The sequence below is a fragment of the Colobus angolensis genome, unplaced genomic scaffold (assembly GCF_000951035.1).
Source record: "Colobus angolensis palliatus isolate OR3802 unplaced genomic scaffold, Cang.pa_1.0 Scaffold318, whole genome shotgun sequence".
Taxonomy (NCBI): domain Eukaryota; kingdom Metazoa; phylum Chordata; class Mammalia; order Primates; family Cercopithecidae; genus Colobus; species Colobus angolensis.
In genome coordinates this window covers 454,542-468,807 of record NW_012116466.1, presented here as the reverse complement: position 1 = coordinate 468,807, position 14,266 = coordinate 454,542, and the positions used below count along the sequence as shown (strand labels likewise).

General features: G+C 37.7%; 1 protein-coding gene across 1 annotated transcript in view; it reads right to left on the bottom strand.

The window, feature by feature from the left end:
* XPO4 (exportin 4) overlaps positions 1-14,266 on the bottom strand; it is a 126,801-nt gene that overhangs the window by 33,523 nt on the left and 79,012 nt on the right. Inside the window, exons 8-9 of the mRNA XM_011951329.1 lie at positions 9,496-9,653; positions 9,069-9,243 (exon numbers count right to left, since the gene is read on the bottom strand). Coding sequence (XP_011806719.1) covers positions 9,069-9,243; positions 9,496-9,653 — 333 coding nt within the window. The remainder of the gene's footprint in view (positions 1-9,068; positions 9,244-9,495; positions 9,654-14,266) is intronic.

Below are 14,266 nucleotides of genomic sequence, written 5' to 3'. Positions count from 1 at the left end.
GGGCACTGGACACAAGCATTTCAAAAGAGGAATCACGGAACTACATACTTAAATATATGAAAAGACGCTCAATGTTATTGGTACTTGGGAAAGCAAATTAATTTGGCAGTAAGTGTTGGTGAGAACATGGATCACTGAGAACTCACATACGCGTAATACATTGGTCCAATCACTTTAGCAAAAATTTGACACTACTCTCTTCTAAAAGTGAACGTTTACATACTCTCTGATCAAAAAATTCCACTCCTAGGTTTATACTTTAGGAGAGCTCTCAGTCAGGCATGGTGGCTCATGCCTGTAATCCCAGCACTTTGAAAGGCTGAAATGGGTGGATCACCTGAAATCAGGAGTTCAAGACTAGCCTGGCCAACACGGCGAAACCCTGTCTCTACTAAAAATACAAAAATTTGCCAGGCGTGGTGGAATATGCCTGTAGTTCCACCTACTCAGGAGACTGAGGCAGGAGAATCGCTTAAACCCGGGAGGCAGAAGTTGCAGTGAGCCAATATTATACCACTGCACCTCAGCTTGGGTGACAGAGCAAGACTCTGTCTCAAAATAATAATCATCATCACCATCATCATCATCATCATCATCATCATCTATCGAATGCTAAGAGCCAGGCACTGGAATATGGACATGAATAAGATACTTTCTTTCCATAGAAACATCTGTGGCCTGTTTATATACTTAACAAAGCATGTGCTTTACAGCCATCATTTGTTAAGTCTTAACAGTTTATCTTGCCAAAATAAACAGACTGGTAACATATCACAAGAGGAATTTAGAAATAGCATCCCCTGACCCACCCAGTCTCCAAAAAGAAAAAAAAAAAAAGGCAGGATATTTTCTAAGACCTATTTTTGTTGTTTTTTAGGTACATATCTAACACATGTTATTGTGGTTTAATTATTCATATACATAAAAGTATTCTAAAAAGTAAAAGTCTTATACGCCTTTCTATCATTAAAAAAAGCTTTCAATAATCCCTCCTATTAACACTCTGATATTAGAACAGAAGATCAGAGGTAGACTGCAAGAGCCTCAACTCATTGGATGGCAATTTACAGCAAGACTATGGACTTCTAAACAGCCTTCTGGTTTCTTTTGGAGATAATGTAACTCATCGAGCAAAGTGTGAGAAATATGGTTGATGACAATTGGCAACTAAATCTTTCAGTCTAATCACAGAAAACTGAAACCTAATCTAGCGCTTTTTCATAATACCCTGGCCCTGCTCCATGGTCACTCTGGCCAAAACCCAGCAGCCAAGGCAGCAGCACGTGCACAGAGATGACTAAGGAGACCAAGCTAGACACTATGTGCTCACGCCCTTGGTATTGTCAGGCCTGCTGCCAGAGAGGCTTTGGAGAGGGGCTTAGAGCTTATGAGACTACTTGACCCCACTTTACTCCATCTGGAAATGGAGGGTGGAGAAGGTAATCAAAATATGGTATCAGCGCTTATCTCTCAATGCCCATAATTAACTTGGAAGTATACAGAGGAATAAATTTGCAATCCTTTAGTCATAGAAAAAAATATTTTGTTTTGGTAATTATGGTGAATACATAATTCCAAAATAGTGGTTACTTTTATTTATGAAAATGCTGTCACATGAAGCTTTGAAAACTTTCAATATGTGAAATCTGTCCCCTTTTTGACATCAAATTGAATTTCAGAAATGAAAATCTAGTATCACTACATGATTTCAACTATACGACATTCTAGAAAAGGCAAAACTATGGAGACAGCCAAAAGATCAGTGGTTGCCAGAGGTTGGCTGGCGGGGCAGGGAGGGATGAATAGGCAGAACACAAAGGATTTTCAGAACAGTGAAACTACTCTGTGTGATACTTTAATGGTGGACATCATACACTTGTCCAGACCCACAGAATGCAGAACGCCAAGAGTGAACCTTATGTACACTATGGACTCCGGATGACGATGATGTGTCAATGCAGTTTCATCAGCTATAACAATGTACCACTCTCGTGTGGGATGCTGATGGGTGAGGGTGGGGAGACTGCATGTTTGAAGGGGTTTGTATTTTCACCCAATTTTTGCTCTGGACTCAGAACTGCTCTAAAATATAAAGTCTTTATCTATATTTATATTAATCTATATAAATCTAATATCGGATATTGTAAAAATATGAGCTAACTCCCATGCTAGGGTAAGTTATAGATTGTCTTCCTGTGAACAGCAACTAAGCATCATTGACAACTCCAAATCCTTTCCATGAAATGGGAAAGCTCTTTCTGTTGATCATCAAGATTATCTTCATATGTAAACATAAATAACATGTGTTAGATAAGTATGTGATTCACAGACAAAAAATGCAGTGAGATGAACATGCGCAATTCATTTTCACAGAAAATCTTATGTCTACAGAACATCCTTCAAAGAGTTCCTTTTCTATTATTCTTTTTTTGAGACGGAGTCTTGGTCTGCCACCCAGGCTGGAGTGCAGTGGCCGGATCTCAGCTCACTGCAAGCTCCGCCTCCCGGCTTTCCGCCATTCTCCTGCCTCAGCCCCCCAAGTAGCTGGGACTACAGGCGCCCGCCACCTCGCCCGGCTAGTTTTTTTTTTTTTTTTTTTAGTAGAGACGGGGTTTCACCATGTTAGCCAGGATGGTCTCGATCTCCTGACCTCGTGATCCGCCCGTCTCGGCCTCCCAAAGTGCTGGGATTACAGGCTTGAGCCACCGCGCCCGGCCTCTATTATTCTTTACAACAGTTTGGAAGTGAAAACAGCTTCAACTATCAGAGATTGTAGAAGCTGCAAACAAGTGCCCGAAACACTGGCTGGGAAGTTCACCAGCAGTGTCTGCTTATAGACTCACTTGGCAGAAGTAAGTAATGCAACAAGCACCTGCACGCAATAACAGGAGAGGGAAAAAACACAGGTTAAAAACAACAGAAAAAGGCTCCATCAATATACTACACTACTTCTTAATCTGCGTGGTTGATACATAATTGTTCATTATTCTTTATATTTTTATAACATAAAACTAGACTTTGTAAGAAACATTTCACAATAACTTCAAATTTTATAGGCATCGGCACAACCCCCACGTCCAGTGACGAACCACAAATAACACTGTGCTGCACAGTGTAAAACATCAGGAAGGACACAGGAAAGATTGAAGACCGAAGAGCTGTACTATTCACTTACACTTACACTGTTATCATCTGCGATTGGTATGTAGATTGTTTCCCAGCGAAGTGTCATTTAAGGCAAATAAATATGGCAACAATACAGTGACAGAAATGTCACAAATAAAACTTCATCAACTCTCCCCTTAAAAATGTAAGAATTTAGAAGTCTCTGAATGTCGAATGAAAAAATAAATTAAATCCTTATCTAGTTATTTTTATTTTTTTTTTCTAGCTAGTCCTTAAAATACAGAATTAATTTAACTTCAGAGTACCTATGCAGCTGACAGTATTCCTGGCTTCTGGAACCCCCAAGAGAAACTGATTTAGTAGACAAGTATTGCAGCTGTTAGAAAAATCCTATAGACAGATCACTTAAAAAAACAAACACAAAGTAACACTACCCCCACAAAACCACGAAGAGTCCAAGCTATAATTTACAGAAAACGATTTTAAATGCTGCACTACTGAATTAATATACTTTCTTCCTTTTGAAAATGCACAGGAGTTTCCAAATTCTCAATGTAAAGGAATGCATACACGTTAAGACACTGTTCCTGGCACACGGTAAGTGCTTCAATACAGACTTAACAAAGCTGAATAGTAGCTGACATCTCGGGGACTCACTCGGCTTACATGGGGTAAAAGGGCAATCCCTTCTTTCTTTTGCTTTTTTAAAGAAATTTTTTCCACATACTATGAAAATGCTTTAGAAATCCCTTTTTTTCTACCTCACTCTAGTATTCATTTTTGAACCCCAGGTCCATTGGATCTAGTTATGTTTCTAACACTAGCATAACAAGCAATATAAGGGATACGATATGGAACAATAGTTATGACAGTAAGTAAGCTTTATTCTAAATCCACTGCACTCTAAGGAGCAAGAATTCTGTGAAACTTAACACTGGTTCTGTACTAGGATTGGAAAAGCAGATTTAAACAATCAGAGCTGACTCATACAAGTCATGAAATATTGCATGGTAATATCTTCCAATTAGAATTAAAACATAAAAGTAACTCTTAAAACACTTCTTTTAATAAGAATCTGTATTTAAGGTAAAAGAGTAACTAGTTTTCTTCCAAATACCCTGGTAGAGCTAAAACTATTATTATTATTTCTAAAAAGTATACTTTTAATGTGCAAGGTTTAAAAAATACTCATGGATTTCATTTCATCTCTTCTTCTATCTTTTAAGCAGAGGAAATGAATGTGCTTGGTGGGTGGGAGGTGCTGGACAGCCAGCTTGCTCTCTCCAGTATCATCGATTTATTCTTTTATAGCTACAAGAACCGTTTGGTGGGGAGACTGGCAAGGATCTTCAAACGACCCATCCTTTCATGGGTGAAGGTGCAAGGCAGACGACTCAGTTACACTGCACCGACACAACCGTCACAGAGAACAAGTCTTGTTTTCCCTCTTATCACTGAGATATCCCAAAATGTATGCTCCCTACTTCTCAGTCTGTAATTTGGCTACAATTTATGGCTTCCTTTTTGTCACATCACCTCACTACAAAGTAATTACCCAACAAGCCAGAGAAATTGGATTCTGAATCAAGAATGCTGACCTCTAAATACACTCACTCACTCGACACATGGCAAATTTGTTTTATTGCATTACATTCTATAATAAGCTTCCTAACAACTTTATCAAGTACCTGTGTCATGACTACCTTATCCTGCTAGTCTTGAGATTAGGCTGCAAATATACTAAAACTAGATGTAAGGTTCTTCCTTTATAAATTGTTATTTATCACCATCACCCTTATACACAACACACACATCAAAATGCATATACAAAATACCTCAATGCTATGAAGGCTGCTCTATTCATGTAGCAACATACTGCACGGCTTCACCTACTTGGCTGAACTCAGAATGGTTAACTATAAAAGAAACCAAGAAACAAACTAGAGTATAGAGTTCAAGTCATATTCTCCATGAATTTCACTGAACCAATTCAAATGCACGTACTATCATAAATGTTTTATAAAATAGTTGATGTATTAATATGAACAATTATTGATAGAATTTTAATCTTTTTTTTTGTTTTTTTTGAGACAAAGCCTCGCTCTGTTACCCAGGCTGGAGTACAGTGGCATGATCTCAGCTCACTGCAACCTCTGCCTCCTGGGTTCAAGTAGTTCTCCTGCCTCAACCTCCTCAGTAGCTGGGATTACAGGTGCCCGCCACCACGCCTAGCTAATTTTTGTATTTTTAGTAGAGACAGAGCTTCGCTATGTTGGCCAGGCTGGTCTCCTCACCTGACCTCAGGTGATCTGCCTGCCTCAGCTTCCCAAGGTACAGGCGTGAGCCACTGCACCCAGCAGGATTTTAATCTTTAAGGCAATACTTTTTCAATTTCACATTCATTCTCACCTCTTCGGTTCAGCAATAGATAATAATTTGATTTCTGGGTATAATGAAAAAATTCTTGCCTCCAAGAAGCCTAAAGTATTATCAAGAAATCTGCAGCCACAGAGAAACTTGGCTGAATACTGGAACTGCTCTTTGTGAACACAGACTCAGTTAACTGCAAGTCAGGGTACTCACAAATACGTCTCTTCACTCACATGCTGAAGACACCAAGCAAGGTGGCTTTATGACATGGGTTTCAAAAACACACATTAGTATCAAGAATGTTTCTCCCTATGAAGATACTCTTTTTCCCTTGCTACACAACATAATCACCATGAAAGACATGAATTCCTATTTAAAAAGATGATAATCTGTATATATTCCTAAACAAACACAGCTCTGAATAAAGTATTCTCACAGTAACACAGTCTTACGTGTGAAACCTGTTTGCCTACTGGAAAAAAACTTCCAAGATTTCACAAAATTAAGATTATAAAAATCATTTTTAAAATAATTTTTAAAAATTAGAAATATATTTGGTTCGCACCAAACAAAACCCAACAGTTGTTCTTATGTAGTAAGAGTGCACACAAGCTTTTAATAAAAGCTATTATTTTCAAGGTTCGTTTTTTAAATTATTATTCTACATGTTATTGCGTGTAATAAATTATTGCATACTATGCAGGTCTACCCCTCCCGTGTTTTTTTTTTTGAGACGGAGTTTTGCTCTCGTTGCCCAGGCTGGAGTGCAACAGTATGATCTTGGCTCACTGCAACGTCTGCCTCTCGGGTTCAAGTGATTCTCCTGCTTCAGCCTCCCGAGTAGCTGGGATTACAGGCGCCCGCCACCATGCCCAGCTAATTTTTTGTACTTTTAGTAGAGAAGGGGTTTTGCCATGTTTGGCAGGCTGGTCTCGAACTCCTGATCTCAGGCAATCGGCCTGCCTCAGCCTCCCAAAGTGCTGGGATGACAGGCATGAGCCACCGAGCCCGACCTATACAGGTACTTTTCATACAGTTAATCCATGTCATAAAGCAGTGGAAGGAATTCGTGCCCTGACTTCACCAATGAGGAAACATGCTCCAAACAGTGAAGTGGCCTGAGCTCTCGCCCTACGTGATTGTTTGGCCCACAGCTGTACGTCTCCCTCAAAGTTCCCATCTTTCCATTCCATGCTAACTCCCGAACTCATTTCTTTAATATGCCTCAATTTATCAAATTTTACTGAAAAGATCATGTCTTGGCCAGGTGCGGTGGCTCACACCTGTAATCCCAGCACTTTGGGAGGCCGAGGTGGGTGGACCGCGAGGTTAGGAGTTCGAGACCAGCCTGGCCAAAATGGTGAAACCCTGTCTCTACTAAAAATACAAAAATTAGCCAGGTGTGATGGCACATGCCTGTAATCCCAGCTACTCAGGAGGCTGACGCAGAAGAATCGCTTGAACCTGGGAGGCAGAGGTTGCAGTGAGCCAAGAGACCATGCCATTGCACTCTAGCCTGGGCGACAGGGCAAGACTCCACCTCAAAAAAAAAAAAAAAAAAAAAAAAGATCATGTCTTTACATACTTTTCCATCTCAGGACAACCATGTATTACATACTATTACTACAATCACTGGGTGCCCAAGAAAACAAAAGATGAAATGGTTTCCGTCCCAGAGGTCCAATTTGGTTTGGCTGGATTTCTCTACTTCTGGTATCAGCTGCACACTCCCCTGGTCCTCTACTCCCAGCATACACAAGATACAGCGGAAACCGCTTGAGGCTGAGATGACATTTAGGAGGTTTATTCTTCCGTAAAGTCATCATGCATGGGCCACCCCATTAGCCCTCAACTTCACCACACATCCCCAACCTGGTTTCTATGACTAATGAAAAACCTCTCCCTCTGTCCTTTTCAATAGGTGACCAATTATTTTTAAAAATAATTTTTCAATATCATAAACAGCTCAATTAAAAATTAATTAAGAGTAAAATAAATGAAAGTAAATGGTACTTTTCTTGAATGAAACTGTCAGGTTCATCATCACAAGAGCATTTCTGCTGTGAAATAAGCACAATACACATATACTTCTCTGCAAATGCGTGTAGGCTTTCTATATTCCAACACTCCTATGTCAAATCTTGAAGGAAAAATTGTCAAGATGTCAGTGACCTCAAAATAAATTCATTCTGTACTTAAAATTTGCAAACCAAGGATGCCATATATCTTCCAGCAATTCTTTAAAATGTTTGGGAACATGCTTAACTCACAAACAGAAACTAAAAGGTAGCTCAGTTTCTAAATATAGGCTCAACATGCTCTTTAATCCACCTGGTTTAGAAGAGAAAATAAACCAAGGGGGAGAGGGAAAGTGCAAGGAATTCATGTTAAATAAAACCTGACTAGTTCAGAATCTGTGATCACCTGAAAGAGGTTTGAGTAAAGAGTAAATACTCAAAATTACCCTGGATTTTTAAGTTTAGAACATAAATTATCCCTCTGAAACATTGAAATCTACCTATCATGCCTTTAAACTTCTACTCTTCTGTTACTACATTTTCTCCACCACATAAACACTTGTCTGACCTGGATCCTTTCCTCATCAAATCACGAAAGTGCCCGATTACATAAACATAATCATCTCGAGTTCCCTATTCTCTGAACACCTCTGAAGGGATACAAAAAAACTCACATACACATTGGTAGAATCTAACCAAAACAACTTATAATTTAACATGAAATCCTAACAAAATATCTACATTCCTTTTACTCTTACAGCTTTTCAAAAAGATTCACATTTTGATTCATAAAAAGAAAAATTAGTTTCAACACTGTAATCACTACTTTGTGGAATGAAATCAATTTTTTTCCATGATTAATATAGCTATTCACAGTAACCATTACAAAAGCAGCTGTGTTGTCAAGGGGTTTTAGTAGATGTTTTCTAAATGTAAATATAAAATATGGAAAATACACATTTGAAAATTTATACCAAAAAACATCTTTGGTATTATCAGTCTTAATTTCAATGTAAATTAAATTCTACCAGGATACACTATTAAAGCATTACCATCCAAAAAATTACAGAGCACAGTCTAATGAAAATAAGCAAGGTTACAATGATTTGAACCAAATTATGTTTACATAATTGCCAAATAAGTCCAAAGTAAAAAATTCTCAAAAAAAAAATACAAAATTACACATAACTACACCACACCACAGTAGCACCCTGTAAACAATGTTGTTGCTGTTAGAATGAGCTTTCAATATAATTTTTATGTGAAAAATTGTGTTGAACAAACCATAGCTCATTTCATTCCATCTCCTATATTTGGGTGCTAAAGTATCTCAAAATTAAACGCTTAAGACCAGTTAATATCACCAACAAAACTATTTTCATCCACAAATTTTTAAAGGTCATGTTTCCCAAATAATTTGCACACCTAAACAAAATGGTCATTTTAATAGCTAGCACTCACTTAAAATAATTACTTTCCATGAGAAATGTTCCAAAGGCACCACAAATGTCTTTGTGAAAACCTGACACAATTTACTTTAGAATAGTCACTCACCACTTCTTCCAACGCAGCACTTCGCCCGAAAGAACAAGTGAGGTGTGTGAGGCAGTTAACGAAGGAGGAGAAAAGCTCATTTGGAATGGCGGTTAGAACATTTCGTGGGAACACGGTTATCAGGTTGCTGATAATGCTGGAGATGCCCACAGCTTCAGAATCTTCTATTTCAATTCTAAAACCAAGGAATGAGTACTATTAAGTGGCAGTAAAAGAAAAATTCTTAATATAATAGCTCACTTCCAAACAAGCAAATATCGTTACTGATTCATTTTAAAAGGTATGTCTTTGTTTATTAATTTCAAATTACCCATACGACTTTACTTCAAAATATAAGGGGGAAAAATAACTAGCTCCTTTTTTTCTTCTACTGTTACACACAAAACACAGAGTTCCTTTTTCAGCTGCAAAGGGCAAGTATACCTACCCATTGATAGTATTCAGTAATCCCTCAATGAAGTGTGCGAGATAATCAACTTGTGATCCTTCATCAGGGAAGATGGGTCCATGAAGAGACGCTAACTGGGCAAGGCACTGCAGAGAATCTTGTGCCATATCTGAATCTTCTCTGATTTTTCGATGTACCTGTTAGAAAGAATTACTAATCCATAAATATAAATTCTTCCTTTGTAAGGGTCACGTGTCTACCATGCCGAATGAGGTAAGAGAAAAATTCACTGTAGCTAGTTATTTCCAGAAAATTAATTCCTGAATTAAACTAAATTTAGAAAATTGTCCCTCAGTTCACTTTACAGGCCATTATTTTAAACATATCAATTGATTTTTAACTGAGGGCTACCTACATTTTGAAAATTGATCCGTCTCCAGCATGTTATGACAAAGAGAGAAACAGATGCCAGCCAGTCAGACATACTGCTTCTTCTAAAAACAGCAACGACGACAGTCATCTGTATTATGCTAACTATGCCTAGCTACAGCTTCTTGCTAAAGTTAGCAGACAAGTTCAATCAAGAGTATATAGATGCTGCTTTAGTGGAAGTAAACAGTTGCACACTTAGAAAAGCAATATACCATTGAATCCCTAGACATTCATGCATTCATTCAACCGAAATATAATAAGCACACTCTTTTATTAATTCTCAGTTCGCTTACAATTTGTTTGAATCTCAGTTTAACCTACATCATTGCTATTAATAAACGCTAAAAGATTTTGAATACAAAATATAAATTATACTTAAATCCATTTAAAGCTCACCTAAATTTTATTTCAATGATACAATACGGACATGAAACACCTGCTATAGTGTTCTGCATGAAGGAAATGCTCTTGAAATACTGCTCCCTAGTTTTATAGTGTTAATATTCTCAGATGTTAAAGGTTTCATTTCTGTAATCTGACATAATAGAGCCAAGGAAAATTCAGTGAAGAAATATGATCATTATTAATCTCAATCCATCCAACACTCACTGTTGGATGTACCATTGTGTACTTGCTGAAGTGTTTAACTACTCTAGCCCTTTTCTTTCCCGCACAAAGTTCTCTCTCTCTTTTGTAAATGTGTAACACTGAACTCATAGTTTTTGGTTATATTCACTTTGACTAGGCAAATTGTTTCTAAATTACTTGCGGTCAGAACATTTAAGTACTCACTGGTATGCTGGGCCACAGTGAAAACTCAATAAATCCTTGTTCACTGAGACCATTAATCCCTAATCCCTGAACTTCTTAAGGTTCTAGTAATGAAATTTAAAATACTAAATAATCTCTAAACATTGCAAAGCTAACTGATTTACTGACATGCTTAAAATATGCTATACTCTTTGGACTAGAACAAACTACAGTCCATAAGCCAAATTTGGCCCATGCCTGTTTTTATATGGCTGTGAGCTAAGAATAGTTGTTGTTGGTTTTTTTTCCTCCATTTTTGTATGGTTGGGGGAAAACCAACAAAAATAACATTTTGTGATTTTGTGACCTGTGGAAATTATACAGAATTCTTTTTTTTGTTTTTCCTGAAACAGAGTTTCACTTGTTGCCCAGGCTGGACGGAGTGCAATGGTGCAATCTTGGCTCTCTGCAACCTCCGCCTCACCAGTTCAAGTGATTCTCCTGCCTCAGTCTCCTGAGTAGCTGAGATTACAGGTGCATGCCACCATGCCTGGCTAATTTTTGTATTTTTAGTAGAGACGGGGTTTTGCCATGTTGGCCAGGCTGGTCTCGAACTCGTGACCTCAGGTGATCTGCCTGCCTTGGCCTCCCAAAATGCTGGGATTACAGGCATGAGCCATCATGCCCAGCCAAAATTCACATTTTAATGACCATCAAAAAGCTTTACTGGAACACTGCCGTGCTTATTTATATATCATTTATGGCTGCTTCTGTACTACAATGGCAGTGTTGAATATGAACATATGACCTGCAAAGCCTAAAGTGTTTACTATCTGGCCCTATACAAAAAATGTCTGCAAATCCTTGGTCTAGAATACAAAGATTTTTCAAACTATATTCTAATGTATTTTAAGTTTTATATAGTAAATTCCAAGTACAATAGACAAATTCATATATGCACACTGTCTAGTTCATAAACTTCTGAACACAACTCACTCTTATCAATGCTTTATCTGAAATCTGTAATTAAATTTTTGTCACGATGCCTTAGAAGCTAATCAGCATTTAAGCATGCTATCCAGGGAGATATTCTGTCAACAGACACAATGTAATCTGGGACAATAAGAATCCATCTGGGCTGGGCGCGGTGGCTCATGCCTGTAATCCCAGCACTTTGGGAGGCCGAGACAGGCGGATCACAAGGTCAGGAGATCGAGATCATCCTGGCTAACAAGTTGAAACCCCGTCTCTAATAAAAAATACAAAAATTAAAAAAAAAAAAAAAATTAGCCGGGTGTGGTGGTGGGAGCCTACAGTCCCAGCTACTTGGGAGGCTGAGGCAGGAGAATGGCGTGATCCCAGGAGGCGGAGCTTGCAGTGAGCCAAGATCACGCTACTGTACTCCAGCCTGGGCGACAGAGCAAGACTCCGTCTCAAAAAAAAAAAAGAAAAAAAATCCATCTCACAATCTTAAATGTTCATTATAGTCTCGAAGCGAGCAATCAAAAGAAAGAATACCCTCAATGAAATAGCTAATAACTAAAAATAAAGTAAAAATAAATAAATAACTGTCTTTTGAGACAGTGTGTGCTGTTCAAGCTTAATTTATGTTACCTGAAATATAAACCACATAAAACTATTAATAAATGCTTAATTTTTATGCAATATAAATTCTTGCCTTTCTTCCAATATCATCATTACAAAAGAGTTCCTCCATATCTGAACATGTATTTCACTACAAACTGTATTATAAAACAGAAAGCTGAGTCACCACCTGAATAAGGGAAAAGGACAGAGGGATAAGGGAAAGCAAAGCCCAGCAGGACGCCCAGTGAGGTGAATGGCAAGGCTATGCATCAAGAAAACAAATACAAGGAAGGAGAAGCAAGTAAGGAAGATGACGAATTCTACTGGAACATGTTAAATCTGAGATGTCTGTGGGCCATCCAAATTAAAACATCCAGTAAGCACTTGGATTATAAGGCTCTGAAACTCTGGAGCAGGCTGTGCTGAATATAGATGGGGGAGTCATCTGGGAACCAATGCCTGAAGTCCTACGTGTCAAACAGAGAGCCACAGGAAAGTGTACAGAGTCAGCAAAGTTGAGAATTAAGATAGGAATGCCAGTATTTATGGGATGAGCAAAGAGGGAAGAGACTATAAGCGAGATCAAGACGACTCTGGTCAAAAAGGTAGGAAGAAAACACAATGAAAGTGGGTTTTTTTTCCCAAGACCTTATGGAAAGAAAAAAAATCAAGAAGTTTGTAAACTTCAGTAGGGCAGAATGCAACCCAAAGTATTCCAACATATTTAAAGTCTTATGATTAACATATTTAAAGTCTTGCTCTTATGCAACAGTATACTGATGCTTATCCAAATCTAGCACAAGTGATAACCAGTGGAAAAGTACTTTAAATTAGGCAATAAATTCATATAACTAAAATTAAATTTAACCAGAATTAAATAAAAAGATTAGCCATTCTCATTTTTAAAACAAGTAACAAACTTGTTCACAAACTGCTTAAGTGAAAATTGCTACAAACCCAAAAATTGCTCAAATAAAGCAAAAAAGGGTTAACTTTCAAATTCAAAAGTTATTTGCATGTGGTTGTTCACAGCTGACAGGAGCAGCTGTCTGGTTTGTCTAGACAGCTGTTCAGATTTGGTAGAGTTGTTTCCAGTACTGCCAGCAAGTTTTTCACCTTTTCAAAAACTGCTGGAGTGGAATCTACTTTCAGTCAAGTGCATAATACAAAGACTTGGACTTGGATTTGTATCAAAACAATTCCTGTCAGATGAAGCAGGCCATGGAATTTTAAAATTTAGTTACAATTATCCCTTTGATCTTGACAGTGGTTTCAGCCATCATTTGTCTGATTTTAAAAAGAAACCACAAGGTGATTTGATGCTCAGTCTGAATATTTCTATAGAAAATACCTTTTATATATACCTATGGATAGATAACCTTGTTCTAGATATCTTAAAATACATACCACATAACTACTTTATTTTAAATGGTTCAATCAGAAAAAGGCAGTTGAAGGGCTCATCTATATTTTTAAAACAAATGAAAAGAAACTAAAATTAACAATTGGGATTAAGCAAAATAGCTTTTTTACTTTTAATTGGTTTTTACTTGGGCTTTTGTCCATGTCATTATATCTAATTAACTTGTATATTCAACCTATAACTGCAAATTAGCATCCAGTACATAAATGCACACACACAAATTGTTTTTCCAGCTTTTGACTGCTCTCTTAGGATACACATTGGTCAATGTGGGAACATACTGCTTACATCTTGATATTTAGCCAATAATAAAGAGGACTGTCTAAAGTTATACACGAGATAAACTGCTCTTCTATAATACCAACTTAACTAATGGCTCATAAATATAGTAAGTATAAAACCCACACTCCAGAATAGCAGTTCTCAAACTGTGGTCCAGGGATCCCTGAAGCTTTTTAAAAGCCTGTCAGGTTGCCTGTGACAACAAACTACTGCATAATCCTATGAAGACAGTATCTGCATTTCCCACTGTCACTGACACACAGGTAAAAACTATCTGCACATAACACGAAGACAGCATCTGCGTCTCCCACTGTCACTGACACACAGGTAAAAACT